The 26,849-nt window shown below is 36.8% G+C and overlaps 1 protein-coding gene across 1 annotated transcript in view; it reads right to left on the minus strand.

The window, feature by feature from the left end:
- WDR49 (WD repeat domain 49) overlaps nt 1–26,849 on the minus strand; it is a 259,423-nt gene that overhangs the window by 145,658 nt on the left and 86,916 nt on the right. Inside the window, exons 5-6 of the mRNA XM_006861854.1 lie at nt 16,383–16,550; nt 14,295–14,443 (exon numbers count right to left, since the gene is read on the minus strand). Coding sequence (XP_006861916.1) covers nt 14,295–14,443; nt 16,383–16,550 — 317 coding nt within the window. The remainder of the gene's footprint in view (nt 1–14,294; nt 14,444–16,382; nt 16,551–26,849) is intronic.

Raw genomic sequence — 26,849 nt, forward strand, 5'->3', positions numbered from 1 at the left:
TGTTTAGGGTTTCTGAGGAGCAGCTGGAGGGTTTGAACCATCGACCTGCAGCTAGCAGTTTACTGCTTATCTTACAGTGCTAACACCAGGACTCCATATTCATATATTTTGTTAACTGCCATCAAGTTAGTTCCAACTCATAGTGATCCTGTTTAAGGTATCCAAGGAGTTTGAAATGCCAACCTTGAGATTCAAACCAATCTTGCGATCAGTGCCACACCAGGACTCCATATACATATATATTTCTGTCCATATTAATTTATGTGCCAATTATTCATATACCAAGTGAATCTTCTGAAAAAGAGTAGCTAGTTGTACTTCATTTCTCCTTTTTTCTTCCCATTCCTCCCAATCTAATAACTTTTAGCCATGTTTTAAGTAAAATAATATAATAAAAATAATAGACTTACACATTAATCACTATACCATTGATTTGAGGCAGCGCACTTACTTCCTCTCTGTGGAAGATTAGCATGTTTGAGCTCCCAAGGACCTGTTTTAAATGAGGTAACCAGAATTGAGAACACATCTGGTGTGTTCTGACTACCATTGTAGCTGTTAAGTGGCCTCAAGTCAATTCAGACCCATAGTGACCCTGTATAGGGTTTCTGAGGAGTGTATGCAGATTTGATCTGCCACCTTGCAGTTCAAATCAGCCTTGTGGTCCAGTGCTTATCCTACAGCACCACAGCAGGACTGACCACAATTACAGGTGTTTAAAGGAACCTATTAAGCTACTTCATCATGCTATTTACTCACCTTAAGGTACTGATGGAGCAAAATCCTAGATCGTATTCCCATGAACAAATGATCAAACCAGATCTCTTCCATCCTACTTTCAAAATCTGATGCTTCAAGCTAAGACTAGGAATTTTATTTAAAGCTCTTTTATTCTTTTCTGCCAAGTTTTGACTCAGAATTTCAATGTGAACATATCATTTTGAATTCTAATCCAATACTATTGACCATTCCTCCCTGATTTGTTCACACATGCCATGAGACCTAGTGAAGGCACAATAAATACTTTTTTTAAATTTGTTGAACGTTGTAGCTCACTTAATAACTCATGGTTTTTTGTAGCTTATTGATGTGAAGATTAGGTACAAGGATATAACAACCCCTGAAAAACCTGTCTTATTTCTACGTTGTTATTCACCCAGCTGTAAATCTCATATAATACACAATGCTGTTTTGTGAAACTTTTTCAAATATCTTGTAGAAAGATTGCTGCTGTATATAGTCATCTCTCCATCTACCATTTATTTAAGTAAACTTGAACTAACCTAGTCAATCCTACCAGATAAACAGCATCGTTTATACCTCTAACCCAAAGAAAATATAAATGAGTATTATTAGGGTCAGTAACAAGTAAATTCGTAAAATAAATAATGTGTTCTTGGCAAGAATTTCAAGAACTACTTATTCTGATTCTTGATGATTGCTAAACCATTTGGTATTTAAAAGGTACTGCCAGCTCTCCAGAAATGTTTATATTCAAATATATAAATTCTACAAGAAGATATGTAAATATACTTCAATTTGTTCTAAGTATAAACAGAATTGATACACTGCTATTTTGAACATTAAAGCCATAAGATTAGACACATCTAGATAATTCTAGAATACTCATAGAATTTATAATAGTCACACCCTGACTGTTGAATTCCCTCTAAGAAGTAGAAACTAACTTCGTGTCAGAATAACAATCTGAGGCATAGTTAAATGTAGATTAACAGTAACTCAGCAGGATTAATGCATTGTAATTTCCCCAGAATCATTTTCCATTGTGTTGCTCAAGTAATTTATGTAGGCTTTAATATTTCACTGACATGTATTCACATAAATTAAATTAAAAATTAAAAATAAATGAACCACTGGCTCACAACAATTGGTTACTTCTTGCAATTAGCAAGTAAACAAAAAATGTTTTATCTATTCATTAATTTTTCTTAAGTCCAATTTCTATTGTTGTTTTTACTTCTTATACTGAGAACCCTAAAATCAGTTAATCCCACTAAATCTACCTTCCCTCTTTAATTCTTGATTTTTACTCTCTGCCAAGAATCAAAGTAATAGCACTGTTCTATCATCACGGATAGGAAAAGCACTGGAGTACAAGGTCATTTGAACCTCAAGGTCAGTGGTTCAGGCTAACCGATTGCTCCTCAGAACCTTATATGGGATCACTATGAGTCAGAACTGACTCGACGGCACTTAACAACTTTGTCTCAGATGCATTAAAGCAGTGTCCTAGCTACTTCTACAAAGTATGTGATGGTATGTGACATGCCATGAGTTTTTCAGTTTTTCTTCTACCATCTTTTATATCATTGATATTTTATCTCTGCTAGAACACCTATGAGGCCTTCAGAAATTCTCCGGGTTTAGGCTTTTTGCTTAGGTCAACTGAAACAGAATCTCTGAGACTAGAGTTCAACCATTAGTATTACACGTTCATTCCCCAGGTATACATATTATTTATTGTATCTTAACTGTCTATTTTTCTTGGCTTACAGGTCCCTACTAATCATTTTGGACAAGAAATTTTTCAGCTTAATCAGAAATATCATATACCTTGTCTTGAAAGTAAATAACTCTACTTCCCCTCCTTCCTAACCAGTCTTTAGCCTTTTAATTATGAAACCTGTTTCACAATGATTTATTTTTATTAATCTATTTGATAAAATCTAGCTATTATCTGAACTGCAAACCACAAGATTGGCAGTTCAAACCTACCAGCCTCTCCTCAGAAACCCTGTATAGGGACGATATTGGTCAGAAGTGACACAAAGGTACTTAACCACAAAACATTATTTAGGTATTCTGGACTTTTTTCTTCTTTGACATTCTTCATGAATAGATTAAGGTCAAAATTTAGAAAGAAATATGTTGTTTTTAAGTACTGACCAGTCATTTTTGACTCATGGTGACCTTGCATGGGAAGGGTGTTGCTGTTACAGTTTAGTGCTGTTGAATTGGTTCCAACTCAGAGCAACCCTGTATAGGGTTTCTGAAGAGCAGCTGGTAAATTTGAACTGCCAACCTCGCGGTTCAAACTGACCTTGGGGTCCAGTGTGTTATTCCACAATGCCACACCAGGACTCCATAGAAAGGGTGGAGGAGCTCTTTTCTGTGAAAGACAATTTAGATATTTATAACATAGATGCATATTTCAATGCATATCTCCTCAAGGTGAAAATTCATCACTGCTTATATAATGTTTATAAAACTCAAGCAGTGGGAGGTTATTGTACCTAGCTTTCAGCTCATCATCACTTTGCAGCTGAATGATTTCATGTTATAAGTTTTCAAGCAGCTGGTCCCACATTAAACTGTGTAGCAAAGATGTTCCAGTTCCTCTTGTTTACTTTTCATGTCCTTGAATCTTTCATTAAATGCTTCAATTAGTTTCACACATTCACCAGCATATTCAAGTGTCATGGAAACCTTTTGTCCTTCCAGAGTAGGGAAACGCACTATGTTATTCCTTTCAAGTTGCACTTTCTATATCCTTAATTTAGCTTCAAATGATTTCACACTTGAAAACAGGGAGCTGAGAGAAGCTAGTTGGAGCCCTGCATCTTGACGCTCAGCTCTGAGAGGTGCTTGGTAATGTCCACCATGAACTCTAGATCACAAAGCCACATACTATCAGAGTTCCCTGACAGGTTTTTACTTCATCTCTATGAACTTCTTGACTTCATCTTGCAATCGGTAAAACCTCATGAGCATGTTCCCAAGACCCAGTCACCGCACTTCACAGAGATAAATGAGATCACTATCCTCAGAGTCAAGATCATTCAGTAAATCCTTAAGCTGGCAGCTCTGCTTTGGACAAAATTTATGCACAATACTGCTGTCGATATCACACTGTTGAGTCGCAATGCCTGTGCACAGAGACTTTCTTGGTTTAGAATGCAGGGGCATATAATCAAATCACTTGGATCAAGACTGGGACGATTCAGTTCTTTCTTGACAAATGCAATTAACCCTTTTTGTGAGCTCTATCTGTAGTAAGGCCACTTAAGTTTTCAAATGTTAGATCATTCTTTCTCATTGATAAAACAAGTCTCTCAAATAAGTCCTCACCTCTTGTAGCACCATGCATAATGTCCACTGACAGCAGTTCCTCTTGTGTGTCAAACTCTGCACTTGACCCATGAACAAAAACAGAAAGCTGGGCTGTGTTTGTTATGTCTGTTGTCTCATCACAAACCAGAGAGAAAAATTGGAAATCTCTTGCAGAATCCTTCAGTGTTTTTCATTATCTTGTTAGTAATCTAATCAGAAAATTTTTCAATATCTTGTCAGTAATTTTACTTTGTTGCTAACAACTTTGCAGCAGCCACCATGCACTCTTTCACAAACTTTCACTGTACACGACGCCTCAGCTTCTTTGTGATTAGCTTGCTCACTACATAACTCTTCTGAATAACACTGTCCCTGTCACAGTGATGCCTAATGAACACGGCTTGTTGTGATTCCAAACTCTTCTTAAGGTATTGATTTTACCCAGACACGTTTGGCCTCCCAATGCATTGAGTTTAGTGCATTTTGAGCTGTAATGACTCTCCAGATTGGCTTTTTTCAATACTGCTGTGTTACAAATTGGGCTGCTAATCTCATGGTCAGCAGTTCGAAACTACCAGTTGTTCCGCAGGATAAAGATGAGGCTTTCTGCTCCTGTAAAGATTTGCAGCCTTGGAAACCCTGCACAGGGTCACCATGAGTTGGAACCAACTCCATGGTACTTAACAACAACAATGTATCACCACAAACTAAGCATACAAGTTTGCCTATGATTTCAACAACAAAATGATCATTTGTCCATTTCTCTTGGAAAGATTGACACTATGCATCAACTTGTTTTTTCTTTGTAGTCACCATTGGTAGGATGGCACACCACTTAAATTTTAATAACAATCCAGTGAATGTATCACCAGCAACACCATTATTTTGCTCTGATCACTGTTGTAATACTGCACCTTGGATTTTTGGAACACATCCAACATTCATATGGTCTGCTCTTGAGGTCTTTTCTGTGTACTGTAATTTCGTTAATCTTCTAGCTGAGATTCATTTTTTGCTAGGATTGTTGATTGTGAACATGTGAATAAACATTGTATTTAAGTTATCGTCTGTGTTGACAAAGACTCAACATTATTCTCAATCATCAGCGGCAAGGTCATCAACGTCATAAGGAATCATCTTATGGCATCAGGCAGCTGCCAAGAAGCATACATGTTGATTCTGTCATGTACTCACATGTGTCCTGTCTATCCCATAATGGATATTCCTTGCTTGCTCCTCAAAACTTACATTATTATTATGATTCAGTTAATATAAATTTATGCAGCTATGAAGAAAGCTCCTAGATTTATTGAATGTCATGTTCTGTGTTCAATTGCCTTGTCAGGGCCAGACAAATGATTTCTCAGGCCTTATAGGGTCTTTGAGTTCTGGTGCGATGCTGCAGGCTAATGCACTGGACCACAAGGTCAGTTTGAGCTGCAAGATTGGAAGTTCAAACCCACCAGCCACTCCTCGTAAACCCTATACAGATTCACCATGAGTCAGAAACAACTCTACAGCACTTAACAACAACAATAGAGCCTGTGGACCAAACGTTCCCCACCCATGCTGTATAAGGTTTCCAACAAGGAACACTGGTAGCATAGTAAATTATGAGCTGGGCTGCTAACTGTAAGGACAGCAATTAGAATCTACCAGTCACTCTGCAGGAGAAAAATGAAGCTTTCTACTCCTGTAAAGATTTACAGTCTTATACACCTACATAGGGTTTCTATGAATCAGAATTGACTCTAAGGCATACCACCATCACAATAGGGTTTCCAAAGAGTGACTGGCAGGTTTGGACCGCCAATCTTGTGGTTAGCAGTTCAATTCTTATCCAACAGCACCACATCAGAACTACAAAAAAGGAGTATATATACAATCAATTTGCATTCCAAAGATCCTAGAAATATTTTCTTAATTCTTAGTAGGAAAAATAAGTAAATTGATAAAATTGAAAACGATAATAATCATACAATGATTAATTCTTTCTTATTTAAATTTTCCATACAATTTCATCTAAATTGTAGTGTTTTCTGTTTACATCATGATAGCTGAGATTCATGATATCTGTCCAAATTCAGACTTACTAAGTCAAGTCTTTGAGATGTCATAGATGGAGGCAATCTATTCTATCTTCATTTTTATACTGGCAAGAATATAAAAACAAAGATGAAATTTAGCATTTCACAAGATATTACTGACATTTTTTCCTGCTTATTTTTATATCTTGTTTCAACTGTTAAAATTTTATAGCCTAACACTGCATCATTCTTATACACTTGAACCAGAAACCAGTAAAATGAGACTTTAGATACCTGAATTCTAGTCTTAAAACTACCTAGGTTTGTCACCTTAGGTATGTGATTTTACCTTTCCATTTTCTCAATTGTCTCTTGTAGGAGTCTTGCCAACTCTGAACTTATGTCAATTCTATGCACTGGCCTAGTGAAATTGTCCAATTCGTGATCTAAATATTCTGAAATAAAATAATTAAAACAACTTTAAGAAGTATTGTGAAGATTGGTTTAAAATAGTGTGGAAAACAATCAAGTTTTCAACCTAGCTTTACTGAAGAATTTCTCCCTGAATCATTTCAAACAGGTAAATTAGAACTAAACACTGGCTTGACTCCTTTCTTCTGTGTCTTAAATATTCCATTTCTAAATGGAAAACTTCATAGATAAATAGGCACATGAAGGAATGGACAGACAGAAGCGTGGATGGATGGAGAATCTGTTTTTAATGCACTTGTTAAAATCAAATTTAAATTATTTCCTTTTTATATCATGTCTAAGTTAAATTCACCATAGTTAAGAGAAAAACAAATAAATTATAATTTCATAATAACATATAAAAATAACAACAAACAGTTGTCAGTGAGTCAATTTCAACTCCTGACGACATGTGTGTCAGAGTAGTACTGTGTTCCATTGGGCTTTCAATGGCTGATTTTTTGGAATTAGATCACCAGTCCTTTTTTTCTGAGGTGCCACTGGGTAGATTTGAACCTCCAACCTTTTAGTTAGCAAGTGAGTATATTAACCATATGCATCACCTAGGGACTAGAAAAGGGAAAGAGCAGTAAAAACAGACTCAAGAATTAATTATTGAAATGAGACTGCCTTGGTTTCAACAAACATTTCCTACTACCTCCTGTATTAATTGCAATACTGTAGGGAATAAACATAAAATGGCAATAAGAAAGAAAGAGTGTGTGTGTGTGTATGCATGTGTGTGTGACTTTGACTCTCCTAAATACCTTTTATAAGCTTACATACAACTCTAGCTATGCAGAATTTAAGTCATTAACCCAGAAACTCATAATAAATAAAAACTTAAAGACAATTTTATTTGACATGATATGCTCATAGTCTATCAAAAGTATTTTCTGAATATCTGAGCTAATGTTTTCTGTCTTAAAGTCATACAACAGTATCCTCTTTAAAACAGATTTTTGCCATTTATTCACAGGTCTAAAGTCTAGACACTGATCTCAATTAAAATCTTCTTTTGTGTGATTCATCTTTTAATTATTACCATAACCATTATCTCCTTTTTAAAATTTCTAATTACCTTAAATTGAGATGAGAGAAAACAGGTAGATCGAAAACTCATATTTCTACTTAGTGTTCATTTATGTATTCTATCATTAACCTCGAAAAAGTTGAAACATTTCCAAACACTATTAATTGTTTGCAGAAATCTCACTGACTCCACAGTTCAAATTTGGCAATAATATTAATTAATGTTAACATTCTGTTTCAGGTACTTTCTTTTTTCCTGACCAAAGTTAATTTTGTGGAATTTTTCTATTTCAATTAAACTGACTTTTTACCATTATCATTATTCACATAACATTGAAAATCAAGACAAAGTTTTCCCCAGTCTTTCAGAAAAATTTTCTAAAGATACTTGACAACAATCACAGTTCTAATATTAATATACAAAGTAAATTTAAACAACTTAAAATTTAAATTTTGTACTCATTTAGCATTTATAGTGTGGCTGTAGGATAAGCACTGGACTCCAAGGTCAGTTTGAACAACAAGGTCAATGGTTCAAATTCACCAAGCTGTACCCTGAAAACCCTACATAGGATCCCTATGAGTTGAAACCAACTCAACAGCACTTTAACAACAACATAGTCTGAAAAGAAGTAAACAAAAAACATAGAACAAAAGAACTGTGGTTCAAATAACGTCGTAGACCAGGTTTTTGTAGTTGACTCTTGCTTCCTTGTGTGGTGCTGTGTTAATGCGCTGGACTGTGAAGTCAGTTTCAACCACAAGGTCAGTGGTTTAAGCTTGCCAGTCCCTCCTCAGAAACTCTATACAGGGTCACTGTGGGTCAGAAACAACTTGATGGCACTTAACAACAACTTTTGCTTCAAGTAACAAATAAAACCAAACCAGTTGCCACTAAGTCCATTTCAACTCTCAAGTAGAATTGCGGTCCTTGCAGTTTTCCAAGACATTGATCATTTCAGAAATACATCACTAGGCCTTTGTTCCTGAACTTGCATTTGAGCAATTGATGGTCTGTTCCACAGTCTTCCCTGGCCTGATTTTGGCTGATTATATGAAACTTTTCACTGTCTCTTTCCACAAATGTAGTCAATTTAATTTCTGTGTATTCCATCTGGTGTAATCTATGTTTATAAATACCTTTCCTTTGGTGCAATGAAGAAGTCACTGGTCTTGCAAAAGTTTATCATGCAATCTCCAGCATCATTTCTATCAACAAGACCATGTTTTCCAACTACTGATCCTTCCTCTTTGTTTCCAACGTTTGCATTCCAATCACCAGTAAGTATCAATACATTTTGATTGCATGTTTGATCAATTTCAGGCTGAAAAAGTTGGTAGAATTCTTCAGTTTCATCAATACTGCTTGTAGTGATTGGTGTCTAAATTTGAATACTAGTGGTTTTAACTGGTCTTCCTTGTAGGCATATGGATATTACCTATCATATACATAGCATTATACTTCAAGATAAATCTTGAAATTGTTTTTTATGATGAGTACAACATCACTCTTCTTCAATTTGTCAATCCTGGAATAGTAAATCATTGGATTGTCAGATTAAATATGATTAATACCAGTCCATCTCAGCTCACTAATATCTAGGACTTTGAGATTTGTGTTCCATTTCATTTTTGACAACTTCCAGTTTTCCTAGAATCATACTTTGTAATTCTATATTGTAATTATTAATGGATGTTTGCAGCTGTTTCCCCTCATTTTGAGTTGTGCCCCATCAGCAAATGAAGGTCCCAAAAGCTTTATTCCATCCATATCATCACGGTCCATTCTACTTTGAGGAGGCAGCTCTTCCCCAGGTGTATTTTGAGTGCCTTCCATCCTGAGGGGCTCATCTTTCAATACTATATCTGACAATATTCTGGTGCTCTTCATCATGCTTCAATATTCAATATTCTGCTGGTCTCTGACAGTGTTCTGCTATTATTCATAATGTTTTCAGTGACTAAATATTCCAAAGCAATCTGTCTGTCCTTCTTCCTAATCTTGGTCTGGAAGCTCATCTGAAACCTGTCCACCATGAATGACCCTGCTGGCATTTATAATGTCAGTGTCATAGCTTCCAGAATCACAGCAACAGACACACAAGCCACCATTGTGCAACAAACTGACAGACAAATGGTGGACTATGTCAATAGAGAACTCAAATTTATTCATTCATACAATGAATTAATATGTAGCAGATCAAAAGACACATGCATGCACTTTCATATAGAAAGATCTCCTGGAGATAATGGTTACGGAAAAGTACCTAGAAGGAAAATATGTAGAGTGTTACTTTATTTATATAAAAACTAATAATAAATATTACTCTGAATTTGTACATACACATAGGACACAATATATAATAACATACCAAATAACATATTGGAGGGCTTTAAAAAATTTGTGAAAAAAATTATTTATTATATTTTAATTCTTTTTTCCCCTTGAACTTTTTGAAGCCCTTTCATATAAAATATTAATTATGTAATAAAAACAATATGAGAGGTATGCATCAAACATCAACAATAGGGAAAACATTGATATTTGGTGGGGAAGTAAGCAAGAGGAAAAGTCACTTTTTGTTCTACATGCTTCTCTATATTTGTAATTTTTAGGACTGTGCATGAATTCATTTACTTGTGTAATTTAAATAGAACGAAAATAGTTTACTTCTGGGTGGATAAATGGTAGTTGGTGAGGTGAGGTGTGGAAAAGGAAAAAGAAGGAAAACAGGTAAGATGTAGTAAACAAAACAAAAATCTAATTTTGCATTTTCTGTACCCGATTTGGGAGTACAATATATAAGTCAGGTTCTGGGGAAAATCACAATCTCAAATACATAAGGCTTAAGTTAGAAACATTGATCTGATTCTGGTGGCAAAATCAGGATTAGTAACCCAGGAGAAGCAATAGAAAAGTGGATTCAAACTCACTGGTTGGAATGTTAACCCCCAGAGAGAGATTTTCCCTGAGCTTTGAAAATCTTTCTACTCCCCAAGGTGGGTCCTTCGCCAATTGATTGAATCACTGGTTCCCAGAAATATCTTGCCTTCAGTGATTGTCATTTTATGAGAATTGGTATAGTAGTACTAAGCAAATGGCAATTGGGCCAAATTCTATAAGCATACATTTATTGTTGAATCATCACTAAAATGTGACAACATAGCAATCTTACAAAAAAATAACTGAAGTTGCAGATAATTTTTAGAGGAATTTATTTCGATCTAAATTGCTTAGTTCTGCAAATTCTCTCTAATTTAGCAACTCACTGGTCAAAACATGGTTCATTCAAAGGCTCTTTGAAAAACTGATACTTTCTTTCATTTCCCCTGTTCTCTAACTTAGCCCCAGCCCTATAAAATATCCAAAAGAATGTTATGTCAATAAAGCAAAGACTTCACCTGGCAGAAGAAAGCCGTGTTATCTATTGTAAAGTCTAAAAGACTGCAACTATTGTGCATTTATCAAAGTGAAATGGATTTAGACTAATGTGAAAGACAGCATGACAAGCTTTATTATAATGTAAGAGTTTGGAATTCAGAGAAAAAATAGAAAGATAAAACTGCTTTTGGAAGAGGCCAAACTGCATACATCATCAAGTAAACATTGATGAGAGCTGTATCCATCAATCCTGACTTTGAGAAAGTTTTCTCAGTTGCTTTCAAAATTATAAAACCTTTTAAGGAAACTTATAATAAACATTTGGTATTTGTTTTGTACCTGTTTGATATAGATTCATTTCATGACTATTTATTAAAGACCTACTGTGAGTAGTTTGAATTTAACTACTAGCCTAAAAGTTGGCAGTTCAAACCTACCCGGCCTAGCCCTTATTCAGGCCTAACAATCTGCTTCCATAAAGATTAAAGCCCAGAAAACCTCCATGGGCAATTCTACTCTGTAACCTTGAGGTTTCCCGAAACATGAATCAACTGGATGGCAATTGGTTTGGTTTGTTTTATGGCTACGGTGGTAGTGGTGGTTGTGTGCTGTTGAGTTAGTTCCAAATCATATCAACCCTGGAGTTTCCTAGGCAGTAAATTTTTATGGAAAAGAAACTCTCATCTTTCTCCCATGGTTAATGGCTCAATGTGTGTAACTTACTACACCATCAAGGCTCCTTTATAGGTATAGCACAATCCAAGTATAATCCCTAATCTCATGAATCCTGTTACTTAGTTAACATTTATATTATTTTATATATTATATTCAATATGTATATAATGTGTGCTGGAGTCCTGGTGTGGTGCCATGGTTAATGCACTGGATAGCAAAATCAGTTTGAACCAAAAGGTCAACAGTTCAAGCTTACAAGCCACTACTTGGAAACTCTATACAGGATTGTCATGGGTTGGAACCGACACAATGGCACTTAACAACAACAACATAATGTGTGCTAGGTGTTAAGAGATATAAAGATTAATTCAGCAAATAAGCCTTGCCTTCAAGCACTCAAAATCTAGTAAGGGATACAATTTGCAAACCTCTACTATCCAGTAAACTTATTAATAGGAGTTAAAACAAAGTGAAAAAATGTATTTTAAAAATGGAAAAACTAGATCCACCTTTGCTGTTGTTGTTAAATGCCATTGAGTTGGTTCTAAGTCATAGCAACTCAGCATGGGTTTTCCAAGGAGTGGCTGGTGGCGTTGAACTGTTGACCTTGTGGTTTGAAGTCCAATGCTTATCCTACAGTGCCACAACAGTCGTCCAAAGGCATCATAAAAAGTTTCGCTCTGAGTTTTTTTGGTGCTTCATACATGTGTAATACCATCTTTCACTGGACTACCAATAATACACTGAAAATTTGTCATAATTTGTATTCTCTTTGAGCTGTCAACCAATAATCCTTTAATAAACACTGTAAGGTACCAAGTTTTGTTTTTGTTTTTGCAAAGATGCCAATTATGCAAGCTGAAAAGACAAAACAATTATAGTAAAAAAAAAGATACAAGCTCTAATGAGGAACACACAAGGTCCAACAGGTATGCAGAGTAAAAATGCCAAAATGGTTGAGACCTGGTGGATAAACAAGCATGTGTCAATTGGTCATGGAGAAGATGGAGTTGAAGACAAAAAGAAGAATGTGTTGAAAAACCATGAAACCGGGAGGTGGAATAGTCAATAGTTTGGCATGGCTGAAGCATTAAATGAATTGGGAAGAAAAACAGGAAGTCAAAGTAAAGTATGACTGGTAGACAACATTCTAGAGTTGTTATTTTAGGCCAAGGGCAGAGATGGAGTATTGAAGGATTTCTCTCTATTAGCAGACTGAATTGCATACTAGAATTGAGCCAGCCTGAAATAAGGGAGACATGTTTGGGAACTGTTGCAGTAATTTAGGAAAAGACAATGAGATTTTGAATTAGGGTAGTGGCAACTTAGATGAAGGCTTATAAGCACAATTTCATGGTAGAATCAACAGGAATTGGCAATTGATTGCTGAAGTTTAAGAGAAAGAGAAAAGGTTTACATGATCGTTAATCTAGTAAAATAATTGGGATTTACAGGTAGAGCAAGACCAAGGAGTTGAAGTCAGGCAGAATGTAAAATGCTTCAAAATAGTTTTGTTACTCTGTAAAATGGAAGTATACACTTTTCAGAGAACAAAAGTACGAGTCTTAGAGATTAAGGAAAGTGTTTAAGTAAATATTTCTTAGTAATAAGTCCTATGGTCAACGGTGCTACCTGGCCTATTAAGCTTCTGGGTTGTGTCCTTTTCACCATAACAATATCATCAAATAAAAATGGATTGATATTCTTCAATTAAATTTTCTTAATGTTTTTGGTATTCTTCAAATTAATCTTGGTTTCTAACCGACAGTCTCCTCAGTATCAAAGCAGCAGTAGTGAACTGGCTGTGCCTATTCAATATCTTACCAAACCCACATTATCTCATGCCCATCTTTTTTCTTGCCAAATTAGTGAAAAGTTTAGAAACTAATCAGGTGTTACATATAGAGAGCACATAATAATTATATTCAAGAATACATGATTTTTTTTAAAAAATGGAATCAATGAAATACGTTGCCCATTTACTCAAGACAATATGTGGACCACAGAGGCTCTGTAGGATAAGCAATGGACTTCTAACCACAAGGCAAGTGGCTCAATCCCACCAGTGTCTCCACCGGAGAAAGATGAGGCTATCTGCTCCCACAAAGATTTACAACCTTGTAAACTCTATACAGGCTCACTATGAGTCAGAACCAACTCCACGGCACATAACCACCACCACCACCAAATTCTCTACAGGGTCGCTATGAGTCAGAACTGCCTTGATGGCACCTTGCAACAACAACAACATTGTTGAGTATAAGGAGCTCTGGTAGCGTAGTGGGTTACTTGTTGGACTGCTAACTGCAAGGTCAGCAATTTTAATCCACCAGCTACTTGGAAGAAAAAAGATGAGGCTTTCTGCTACTGTAAAGATTTACAGCTTTGGAAACCCTATACAGGGTCGCTATGAGTCGGAACCAACTCGACGGCACACAACAACCACCACCACCACCATGGTTAAGTATCCATTAATCAATACCTTTCCAAAATATTTTTTTCCAGAGACACAATGGTTATCCAGTATATATTTTTAAAACATATACACCTTCTCAGAGAAATTCAGGATCCAGTGTATATCTGAGTAGGAACTAAAGAGACAAGACAAAATAAATAGAAGGTACAATGTTACTTACTTTGTCTTTGGAGAAGCTGAAAAGTTGTTTTCTTTCAGCAAAGAATTGGACGGCTATTACACTAGCAGAATGGCCCCAAAGGATACCAGTTGGCTTGGAGACAACATAGGGATTCCAAAGGCAAACTTTATTGTCAATGCCAGCAGTTGCTAATAAGAATAATAAAGGGGGAGGGTGGGAGATATTAAAAGCTGTAATAGCCAACTATATATATATTAATATTTTTTTTAATTAGCTTATTGTCAATATAAATGTCATCTGTCCTGGTAAACAGAAGAAGAAAAGTGATTGCACAACTAGGTGTGGCACTGTTGGATAAGCACTGGATTGCTAACCACAAGGTTGGCAGTTCAAACCCACCAACTGCTCCTTGGTGGGTCACTTAGTCAGAACTGACTAGATGGCACTTAACAACAACAACAAGCCCAGACTAATAGGCATGACTGTGTCATGCAAATGGTTCAAATGGAAGGAGCAAGGAGGATGGAATGTGCATGCGCGGAAAGGAAGCCCAATTAGTCACATTCAGAAGCCAGCCAGAAGCCTAACTAGGTGGGGACACAATCCTTCTTCCTTTGCTTCCCCTCTCAAACCTGGACAGTCAAGGAGAATGGGCTGTGTTGCAGCTATCCCAGGAGGAAGAAAGAAAGAAAGAAAACAATATTTATAGCATCCAAGTTAACTTAAAAATATTTTACAAACTAATTATTTTAACTTCCATGTAAATAATCAAGTATTCATAAGAAAGCAAGCACCAGAAATATAATTTTGTTCACCTTTTTTGAGAGAATAAGGTATTTTGAAATAGAAATTGGTTATATTTATAGAATGTTTCAAGAGCAGAATGTGCATTGCTTTCTCAGGTTTGGGGATATTCAGTATAGCATTCTTTGTTGTTCCCTATTTGGAAGTAGTCTATAGAACTGAACTTATTCACTCTTGTTTTCTAGCACTACAATAAGCACAAAGAACTATTCAATATAGAGGAATTAAAATAATCAATAAAATGGTAGATATCTATGGTCTTGCCAAACTAAGTTCACCAACTTTGCAGTTTTTTTAAATAAATCTATACTATTCCTTGAAAGTTTGATGTCGGTATATTCTTGAGTCCATATTTAAGGCATCTTTTATCATGATCACCAGGTACTATTGTTAGGAATTTTAGGGACCAAGCTCTCTAGTTAATATCAACACAGTGTACGTGATGATAATTATTGAATGAGGGTGAACATGACCCATTTCATAGGCCACATATGTTCTCTTTAACTAGCATATTAAAATTTTGATAATGTTGAATATTTTTCATAATGTTGGAAATTATACATACCAACTTAAGAGTTTTCAAAATATTTAGATATTTTATTTAAATAGTTAATCCTAACAAACCTTCACATTCCCTCAATTAAAATATACCTTTTAACACCAAAAAGGTATATTTTTTAGTAAACTAAAGCTTTGTTGCTTGCTGTTAAATCAGTTCTGATTTATAGTGACCCTGAATAGGGTTTCAGAGAGCAGCTGGTGGGTTTGAACTGCTGACCTTACAGTTTCCAGTCCACTACTTATCCTACAGTGCCACATCAGGACTTAAACTAAAGCTAGGCTAACCTAAAATTTTTCCAAAAGCATTAGAGGTTTTCATCTGAGTAGTGATAGAAAACACTGTACATCGTGCAGTTCTATGTTATTTATATGTCTGTGTGAGTGAGTGAGTGTGTGTGTGATAACAATAAAAATGATGTATTCATTTGGGTTGAGCATCTGGTGGTGTTAGGAAGATAGCAGCATGGCAGATGCTACACAAACTGCCTTCCTTCTCTGCATTATTTTATACTACCACCAATCCTAATAAAAAGACTCATTAAAGCATTGGGGCACTTTCTTAGATTTTTACCCTAAAGTAATTCATACATACATACCATACATCATAATGCATCACCACACATTCTTAGGCAATAAAATGTGAGCTTCCCAAGTTGCTCTCTCTGGCAATAAAGCAACAAGGTAGAGAGGCTTCCTGCATACAAATACACATTCCAGACTATTTATGAGGCCCTCATCGTTATCATGATTTATTTTACATACCAATTAAATTGAGCTGAGAGTGGTAATCAAAAGCATGAATGCCCTGGGCAATGTTGAAGGATGTCATTTTAAGATGCCTTTTTGATTTCTCTCTCCAAGCCAGCACCACAGAATTTATATTGCTAGTTGTACTGGAAATGATAGCATCTAAAGATGCAGCGTAAGAAACTAATAAAAAACAAAATTTCAAGGGAAATAAATGTTAGTTGTTTTTTAACAAGATATTAGCACATCAGAGCTATTTTAATAATTAGAGTTCAAAATGAAACCCAGATTATGGTTTCCAAATACTTAGAAACTTCTCACTAAACTCTACACCACCTCCCACCAAAAACCCTATAGTGAGATGCTACAAAAAATCTTGCATTCCAACTTTTCTCCTATTCTAGGGATACCTTCAATATTTTTAATTGGAACATATGTCAGGAAACACTATTAACACAATAGTCATATGGGGTCTTGGAGATATAAACTGAACAACTGGCCAAATTCCTGTGCTCTTCGCCTTGGCCCTGGTGCAGATAAACAGGAGCTTTTCCAGCCATCTGTTGTCCGTCAAAGGTGCAGCTCATGTCTGAGCCACAGATTATGAAAATACTGACTGGTCTAGAATGTTTGAGAGTAGGATGGGCAAGATTCAACCCCTGTCAAGCATCAGAAAAGCAGTTAGAGACTCAAGTTGGAATGTTGCTTCTGCATTTCCCATGGCGTAGTGCCAGGTGATACACAGCAAAATCCCTCTTCCCAAGTAAGACCAGCCTTCCTGCCTTGTACCTCAAAGTCCTTTCCATTCCTGTCAGACTTACAGGTTCCAACAAGTAAGTTACCAGAGGTGCTCTTTTCATCGGCTTTAAACCACTCTGCCCTATCTGTCTGGGCGAATGTTCTGTTTTATATTTATCTCAATGATTTGTGCCTCACAGTTGGAAGATTTCTTATTTGACCTCCTACCTCATATGCAGAGGGATATTGCAGCTTTGTATATCCTAAGAAACATTGCTGTAATAGGATAGCTTTCAAAAAATTGTCTCCCAAGAGTACCACACTTGACATTGTATAATTGTTATTGTTGTTAGGTGCTGTCAACTCAGTTCTGACTCATAGTGACCCTGCACATGGTTTTTGACATGGTAAATATTTTACAGGAGCAGAAAGCTTCATCTTTATCCCACACCAGTTTGAACTGCCAACCTCGTGGCTACCAGTCCAGTGCTTATTCTGTGCTCCTTGATATTATATAATAAGCAGGCAAAACCAGTTTGAACTGCCAACCTCGTGGCTACCAGTCCAGTGCTTATTCTGTGCTCCTTGATATTATATAATAAGCAGGCAAAACTATGTCTAAGAGTTGAGAACAATACCTAGCTCAAAGAAGGTGGCCTCCTGTGCTAATTTGAATGTGTGTCATACTCCACAGCCTGGTAATAATCCAATCTCTGTTATTAGGCTCCTGAAAGGGCTCACTGTGACTCTTCTAAGTCTTGTATTCTAGGGCTTTGACCTTAATTTTTTTCCATTTTGGTTATCATTCTGATACACATACATTTTATAAGTCTGGGTTCACTCCAATTCTGTTGCATCAGTCATGACTCAGCTAGTTCAAGTCATTTTGAAGCCCTGATCCAAACATATTATCACCTTTTTTACAAGAACATCTGAGCACCCCAAACAAACCTGGGTGGGTTTTGTCCTCTTTTCCTAGGCATAACCAAATGTAGTGATCTCCCCTATTTCCCTTTGTCCCTCTCACTCCAAGCTTTAGCAGTCAGCATCATCAGAAGAACTAATGTGAATTGAGAGCTTACATGCAGAGAGGCCTTCTTCTAAGCACTTTACACATAGCAATTCCTTATTCCACATTTATAACTCTCTGAGGGATTCATTATGTTTATTCCCATTTTACAGATGAGAAAACAAAGGCACAGAAATATTCAGGAATTTACTCAAGCTCAGGACACTAGTTATTTGGTAGGGTCAAATTCAAAACATAAGGTCTGAGCCATTGGCTTCTAGAAAGAGATTTTCAAGTATCCAAATGTACACAAATCACCTAGCAAATCTTGTTAAAATGCCAATTCTGGTTCAGTAGGCCTGAGATTTCTAACAAACCCTAGAGGATGCTGCTGATGCTCTTCAAGTAGCAAGACACTACCAAACAATCTCTAGAGTATAAAATGATAATGATATAGTTTTATACTCTAGAGAATTCATCAGAAGTTCTTGAAGTTTGCAAAGTTAAACCTCCCTTTGGGAATCTGATGAAATGTATAGATCCTCTCCATCATAAGGATGTATATGTTTACAAGTATGTATACAACATATGTGGATTTTTAAGAACCTCCCCACTTGCACTTACAAAGTCCACGAAAGATACATGATGAATAAGGTGATGAATCTCAGGTTACAAAGTTATTTTGAGTTGGGAAACTCTTACTTTTTTTTTTTTTAATTCACCTGCTTTTTCAAGTGATTTCTTGAGATTTCCCTTGCTCAATAATGTACACCCTTTGATTTAATCAGTGGTCATCACTGATTAAACTTTCTTCAAAGTTCTAATGAGTTTAGATGGCCTTTGATGCTGATATTCTCCTAATACTATTTCTAAGGGACAAATAAAAGGATCTAAAATGCAAAAGGGACTTTCACAAAGGGATTCAAAGCAGAAATGACTCATAAACCACATGGCATGATTAGAGAGATGCAAATCAAAACAACAATGAGATATCATCTCACACCAGTAATAATAGCAAAGATCAAAAAGGTAGAGGACAATAAATGCTAGTGAGGATGTGCAGAGAATGGGACGCTCCTGCATTGCTGGTGGTATTGCAAAATGGTCCAACCTCTCTGGAAAGCAATATGATGCTTCCTCAGAAGGTTGGAAATAGAAATACTTTTTGATCCAGCAATTCCTCTACTTGGTATTTATCCACAAGAAATACGAGCCACAACAAGAATAGATATATGCACACCAATGTTCACAGCAGCACTATTTACAATAGCAAAATGATGGAGACAGCCTAAGTGCCCATCAACTGAAGAATGGATAAACAAACCGTGGTACATACACATAATGGAGTATTATGCTACCTTGAAGAATAACAAGGAATCTGCAAGCCACCACATAATATGGATGAACCTTGAGGACATTATGTTGAGTGAAATTGGTCAGTCACAAAAGGAGAAATACTGCATAGGACAACTACTGTAAAAGACTAAGAAAAAGGACCCATACTAAAGCAGGGGGATTATTTGCTGGTTACTGGGATGTGTGTGGGGTGGGGTGTGGGAAGGGAGGGGAAGGTGGAGCGCAGGGAAGGGAATAGACACATGATAGTTTGGGTGCTAAGGAGGGGGGCAATACATAAGAAGGGGGAGGGGGTGGAAGAATAAAGTGGATGGAAAAACAATTAGGCAGGTTTGCATGGGCTAAGTGGGACAGAAGTAAATAACAATGTATGTACAACCTTGGAAAAACAGGGCTCTGGGATACAGGGATTGAGACATAGTTGGAATGGGGAAAAGGGGGGAAATAACATTAAGATGCTTGGCTGTCTTTTGAATCTTGGTTTCCCTGACATACCATTATAAAATAGACATTTACGGGGGAGAGAAAGGAATAGCCAGAAATATCACCATAGAAAGCTTGTAAGTCTGTCTTCTGTCTAAAACTGACTGGAATACCTAAAATGGGGCTACAACGTGCCCAGTGAAGGAGGCTTCCTGCAGAGCCTTTGCATTACATAGGACCATAGGTGGAATCCTAAACCGCATCCAGAATCTTCTGAGGTGGGAAATTTCCACTTGAAAGACAAGCAGACCAGCCTCGAGTGGCTAGAAGAGCAGAAGATACTTCTTGAAAGAAAGACCAACAGGAAAAATACAAAACATTATAGGTTGTCCGACTGATTACTACAAGAATGAGCAAGTTGCTCGCACAGGAGAAAACAAGGCAAGTGGTCGGGTCCCCTCAGAGCAAACCCCCAGAGAAGCAGTGAAGGCAGAAATGGAGGCAGAGACGATGATGTGGAGAGATAGAGTAGCTGGGGACTTTAGACCCAGAGAGGGAGAGGGGCTGTGTGCTGATGACCAGGGGACAGGCTTGTAGAGTATACCCTTTGGTTGGTTGATGATGCATGGAGAGGATTGTAACCATAGCAATGAAACAATATATGATAGAATGAATGTAAAGCTAATGTTCTCCCATGTAAACTATCACATAATTCACAATAAAAAATAAAAATAAAAAATAAAACCACACATGGCACGTAGAATAATTCACAGTGATATGTACTGTGCAACATGGAACTGCCAAAAACCAAGTATTCTACTACTCTACTCTGTCTGGAGGAGCTCTGGTAGCGTAGTGGTTACGAATCGGGCTGCGAATTTTAAGGTCAGTGGCTCGAAACTACCAGCTGTTCCGCGGGAGAAAGATCAGGCTTTCTACTCCCGTAAAGATTTACACCCTCAGAAACCCTGTATAGGGTCGCTATGGGTCGAAACTGACTCGATGGCACTTAACAACAACAACAACAACAACAACAACTCTGTCTGGATGGTATGGATTCTTAACTCAATTTATTGATACTAGGAGACCACATTATTAGGATCATTTATTTGAATCCTTTCATTAGCCATGCATTTTGCCAGGTGTCTTCACTCTACAATAATCTTCAGTGAATAATCATAGATTTGTTGGTGTCAAGTGCTGTCGAGTCAGTTCCAACCCATAGTGACAATGTATAGGGTTTCCGAGAAACAGCTAGTGAGCTTGAACCACCAACCTTGCAATTCAAACTGACTTTGTAGTCCAGGGCATTAACCCACAGCATCGCCCCAGGAGTCCAGGTTTACCGGAGTTCACGGATTTACTGATGAAGAAAAATACAATCAGAAAGCCAATTTGCCCAAGGGCATGCACAAATATTAAATTTGTGGATGAGCTTGAACCAAATCCTGTTTGTCTTTGAGCTACTTGGGGGCGGCGGCGGGGGTTCTTTTTTTTGTGTACTGTTGTCTTTCCTACTACGTCATACTGAGATGTATATACCAGGCCCAGATCTAAGGTTCTTTCTATTACCGATAATGATCACTGATTAACCCCGGAATTCTTCCTGAGTCTTTCCTTTTCCTAATCTCTCACATTCCTATTGTGGCTATTCCCCATGGGAATAATATTCATGTTCTCCCCATCTTTTTCCTAACTCATGGTGTCCCCATGCACAAAGAATCAAAATATTGGCTGGTTTTCAGAAGTAGATTACCAGGCCTTTCTTTCTAGTATACTATGATCTGGAAGCTACACTGCATCCTGTTCAGTATCACAGCAACACACAAGCCCCTACTAATAAATGTATGGTGGCTGGAAATTAATCCTAAATGTCCTCATGACAAACATGAATTCTACCACTGAACTACCAATGGCCCCTGAACCTCTGTGTTGTTGGTAAGTGCCTTCAAGTCATTTCCAATTCATAGCAACCTGTATAGGGTATCTGAGCCCATAAATCTTTGTGGGAGCAGAAAGCCTCGTCTTTCTCCAGCAGACCAGTTGGTGGGCTCAAACCACTGACCTTGTGGTTTGCAGTCCTGTGTTTATCCTACAGAGCCACAGCTCACTCTGAGCATCATTGCTGTTAAGTACCATTTAGTCAGTTCCAACTTACAGTGATCTGCATAGTGTTTCCAAAGAGCGTTGGTGGGTTTGCACCACGAACCTTATGATTAGCAATCTAGTGCTTATCTTACAGCACCATACCAGGACTCATTAGGGAGCAGTTTATTTCAGGTACAAAGAGGTTCCTGCTCATCTGCTACACTATTACTGCTACGTTACTAGAAGTACTGGCAGAATAAAATCTGATGGCAAGTGTTCTCATTCAAGAAGCATCCCCACTGAAAAGCTTCCCCTTGTTTACAGACAGTGCTAAAGGTTATTATCACTTGACTCAGTGAAGCAATATTAAAATATCTGAAGTATACAACACAACACTGTAATTATATCTTCAAATCCATAGAAATCCCATAATATAATTACAATACAATTAAAATAAAATCTTTCTGCCCAGAAAATTACTTTGTCATGTGTTGCCATACTATATTCAAATATTTTCTTTAGTTTTTAGGCCATAAAGAAAGATTTAAGAAGTGCAATCTGTTCTAGTATTCAAAGATTTGAATCTGCAGGTGACCAAGTGACATTATGGCCTGCAATATTACATTTTGGAAGCTCAACAATTCACACTCTTTCTAAGCCAAGTTATAACTTGTTTCTGATTGAACTGTAACTGCCAGAGTTCCTGAGAATGCGAGTGAAAGGTGAGATGAAAGCCAATTTCCTTAAAATCAAATTATCTGATAAACAAAATGTTTTCCTTACTTCTTGAACAGAGGAAAGGAAGTGATGGGTTGTAATGGAAAAGGTTTGCGTGTGTGTGTGTGTGTGTGTGTGTGTGTGTGTGTGTGTGTTTTAATGCCAAGCTAGAAATGAGATGAGCTAGTAAATATTTATTTTTAATGTTTTAAATGAGTTTGAGGGTTGGCAGAGGAAATTATTTTCTAAATTGCTTTTGGATAATATTTTGAGAGGGAAATAAGACTACTTGATCTTATTCAGCCATTAAGAACTTTCAACTCTTATAATCTCTTGCCACATATTCATAACAAGAGGTGTTAAAGGTAACTAAAAGCCATCCTCATTCTCCTGTGTGCTGTCAAAATGACCCAGTAACAGCAATTCATTAATGTGGGGGAAGTAGTTTTAAAATGGAAAGTGCTACCTAAAGACGAAGTAAATAACACTATTAAGTGCACTTAGAGTAAGAATGAATATGGCCACTCTTTATCATTGGCCAACAGCTAGAGACGGTAGCAAGGGAGAAAACTGGGCCATTTCTGGCTAGGAATTCTTATGTTCACCTTTTCTATATGGGTCATGTGACTTAGAAAAACACCTTACTTTGAACTTCCTTTGATAATCTCTTGTTTGAGGGAGTTTATTTTCAGTAGCATGTCTTATTTTGAAGTAGGAAGCCCATTCTTTGAGCCCACCATGAGACTCTCAATTTCAAAGAGGAGAGATGAAAGTTAGGAAAGACTAGCTATATCTGTTCCATTTGAAAAAATCAAAATGTTTATAATTCTGCACTGCTGAGCACACATTTAAAAGTAATTAATACAATTAATTTAATGGCTTTTCAAAACACCTATTCCACTCATATTCATGATACAAATGAATTGTAACCTTTCTACCATGTTATAGAACAATCTGCAGGAAGAAATCTCTTGGTTTAAACCTAGACTACTAGCTCAGGACTGTAAGTACCAACAGGAATGACCTAGCTAAATCAGAAGAGTACCATCATTTTGTCTGGAGGGCTGATTCAGGTTCAGGGAAGTAGAGCAATACACAAGTAAAACATGAAATTTGGTGACTCTTCTGAACTTAAAACAAAAGCAAACAAACAAAACACAGGGATGCCATGGAGCATTCGGGTAACCCTATACATCACAGAGCACAACTGCTCCATAGGAATTTTTTTTTTGTCTATCACCTGGACTTTTGTCCATGATTGAGAGGTTGGTTTGCTCCACCCAGAGACCTATGCTTCCAAATTGATTCCCTATCAATTCTGAAGAATCCCTAACCAAACCTGGAGTCATCTAAAACCTTTGAAACCTCTCCATTAATTAGCACAGCAATAAAATATTTCACTATTAGTTAAAATTATTTTGTACTTCCTCCAAACTATGGTCAAAAAAGGGAATAATACCTTTCAATTTTTTCTGTTGGAAATTTATTACTCATTTTTTCAGCTGCTTCATTTTCAGTCATGGTTTCCAAGGTTTCCAGTGACATTGCTGTTGTTGTTAAGTGCCATCAAGTTCGTTCTGACCCATAGCGACCCTGTAGAAGGTTTCCGAGGAGCAGTTGGTGAGCTTGAACCACCGACCTTGCATCCAATGACGTTGTTGTTGTTGTTAGGTTCCATCAATTCGGAACTGACCCATAGCGACCTTATGGACAGCAGATAGAAACACTGCCCGATCCTGGGCCAACCTCACTACTATTAGGAGGCAATTATTTGGAACCAAAAAAAAAGAAATTCTCTGAGGTTCAAGACATTTATTTATATTAGGACTCTCCAATAATGTCCAAATGATCTACTTACTTTACAAGGACTTCAGAATGTAATTATTTTTCCATTAAAATAGGACAAGACCCACTCAGACAAAATGAAAACATTTTCTCCTTGAAAGTTTTGAGTTAAAAGGCTGAATCTTATCTTAAAACAGTAGGCTTTACACTGAAACTGAGTGTGGCATTTGACATTTCAGTTTTACAGATATTTTACCTATCTTCAATGACAACATAGTACCATGCTTGCTCATGTATTTCTTTCTTTCCTCAATTGTATATTCCCTTAATACAATGAGAAGAAAATCAACAAAAATAATTACTGGAGAGGACAAGAATATCAATTCATGTTGTTAGGGTTAAAAGAGTATTAAATTAAAGCAGCCACGGGTTGCTTGCTCCTGATAGAGTAAGTCTTGCAGACCTTGGACAATAAACACTACTAAACCTTGGTGTGGTGCTGTGAGTTAATGCGCTGGACTGCAAAGTTAGTTTGAACTGCAAGGTGTGCGGTTCAAGCTTACTAGCTGCTCCTCGGAAACCCTATACAGGATCACTATGGGTTGAAACGGACTCAATGACACTTAACAAAAACAAACCTTCATTCTGATGTTTGCCCGTATTTTGCCTTTGTCTTTCTCCCTTTCTCTTTTTTTTTGAAATTGTTAAGTGCCATCAAGTTGGCTTGACTCACAGCGACCCTTATAGGGTTTCCCAGGAGTGGCTAAGAGGTTTGAACTATCGACCTTGTGGCTAGCAATCCAGGGCTTATCATACAGTGCCACACCAGGGCTCCAAATTGAAATTACAGAACTATTAAAAAAAAAGAAAAAAAAATTCTCTGGTAGCGTAGTGGTTACGAATCAGGCTACTAACCAACCTCAAGGTCGGCAGTTCGAAACTACCAGTCGTTTCGCGGGAGAAAGATGAGGCTTTCTGCTCCCGTAAAGATTTACAGTCTTGGAAACCCTGTGCAGAGTCACTATGAGTTGGAACTGACTCCACGGTACTTAACAACAACTCTAACCTCTAAGATCTAAATCTGGGAGAAAGCATTCATTTGTTAGTAAAGTAGGATCTCCTTTGAGGTACTTGAACTTCACACCTAAAACTTGTGAAATCAGAAACTTACATATACTTTACTACTCAAGTCTCCTTTTTGAAGAATTTTCTCTTCTGCTGTATTTTCCTCAACATCTTTCCAATTAGTTGGACATTACTGTAAATACATGTTTCCTACCCCAAACCACTTTTTCTTTGAAATCATAAAAACACTCTTGCTCTGTTTGCAGTAATTCTTCCTTATAGCATGCTTCCTGTGGGTAGCTCTGTTTTCATTTTTAAAAAATTTGAATAACATTCAACAAACTTCTTAAGACCTTCAAAGTCAAATTGAAAAAATTTCCCCCCCCACACACACATAATACATGGGGATTATTCATTTAAAACACAAATAATATTTTAATAAAAAGGAAAATAATTTCACTCTTATGAGTTCAGGTAGTTCACTATTTGGCATCTTCCAATGTTAATACATAATTCAGCTTCTCAGCACCAAGATATATATATAACCAACTATGTTATTCACTGAACGTAGCTCAACAGGAGACTCTTACTCCAGCAACCTTTGGTAAATACGTTTCTCATTGTTCTGTCCAGTAATCCTGAGTTCCTAATGGACAAAGATCTGTGCAAATGGACACTTAAGTATTGCTTGTTGATTTCTGGATTTGGCATGATTTAGAGTGAACATGATACTGCATAAATATTAAAATAATTACTAAAATTTTCCTTGTTTGCACATTATAAATTATGTTTCTTAAGACTATCTCAACAACTTATATTTCTGAGTAAATGACATGTAAATATTCCTATAATGCCAATAGGTAGAGAATCTTTAAATGAATAAAAGATCTCAACCAAGAAAAGAGGCTAAAGTTTATATATATTTGGACTCCTGGTGGAACGCTGTAAGATCAGCACCGGACTATAAATCACAAGGTCGGCAGTTCAAATCTACCAGCTGCTTCTTAAAAATCCTACATAGGATTATTATGAGTTGGAACTGACTTGACAGTACTAAACAAAAGCAATATATATATATTTAAGTATATGTATATATTGTTGTTGTTAAGTGTCACTGAGTTGGTTCCAACTCATAGTGACCTTGTATAGGGTTTCCAAGGTCTGGCTGATGAGTTTGAACCACTAACACCTTGTGGTTCAATCAACCTTGTGATTCAGTGCTTTATCCTACAGTGCCACACCAAGATATATACATACTTAAATATATGGGTCAGTTCTGATCCATAGTGACCCTGTATAGA

Source organism: Chrysochloris asiatica, unplaced genomic scaffold, assembly GCF_000296735.1.
Source record: "Chrysochloris asiatica unplaced genomic scaffold, ChrAsi1.0 scaffold00043, whole genome shotgun sequence".
NCBI lineage: Eukaryota > Metazoa > Chordata > Mammalia > Afrosoricida > Chrysochloridae > Chrysochloris > Chrysochloris asiatica.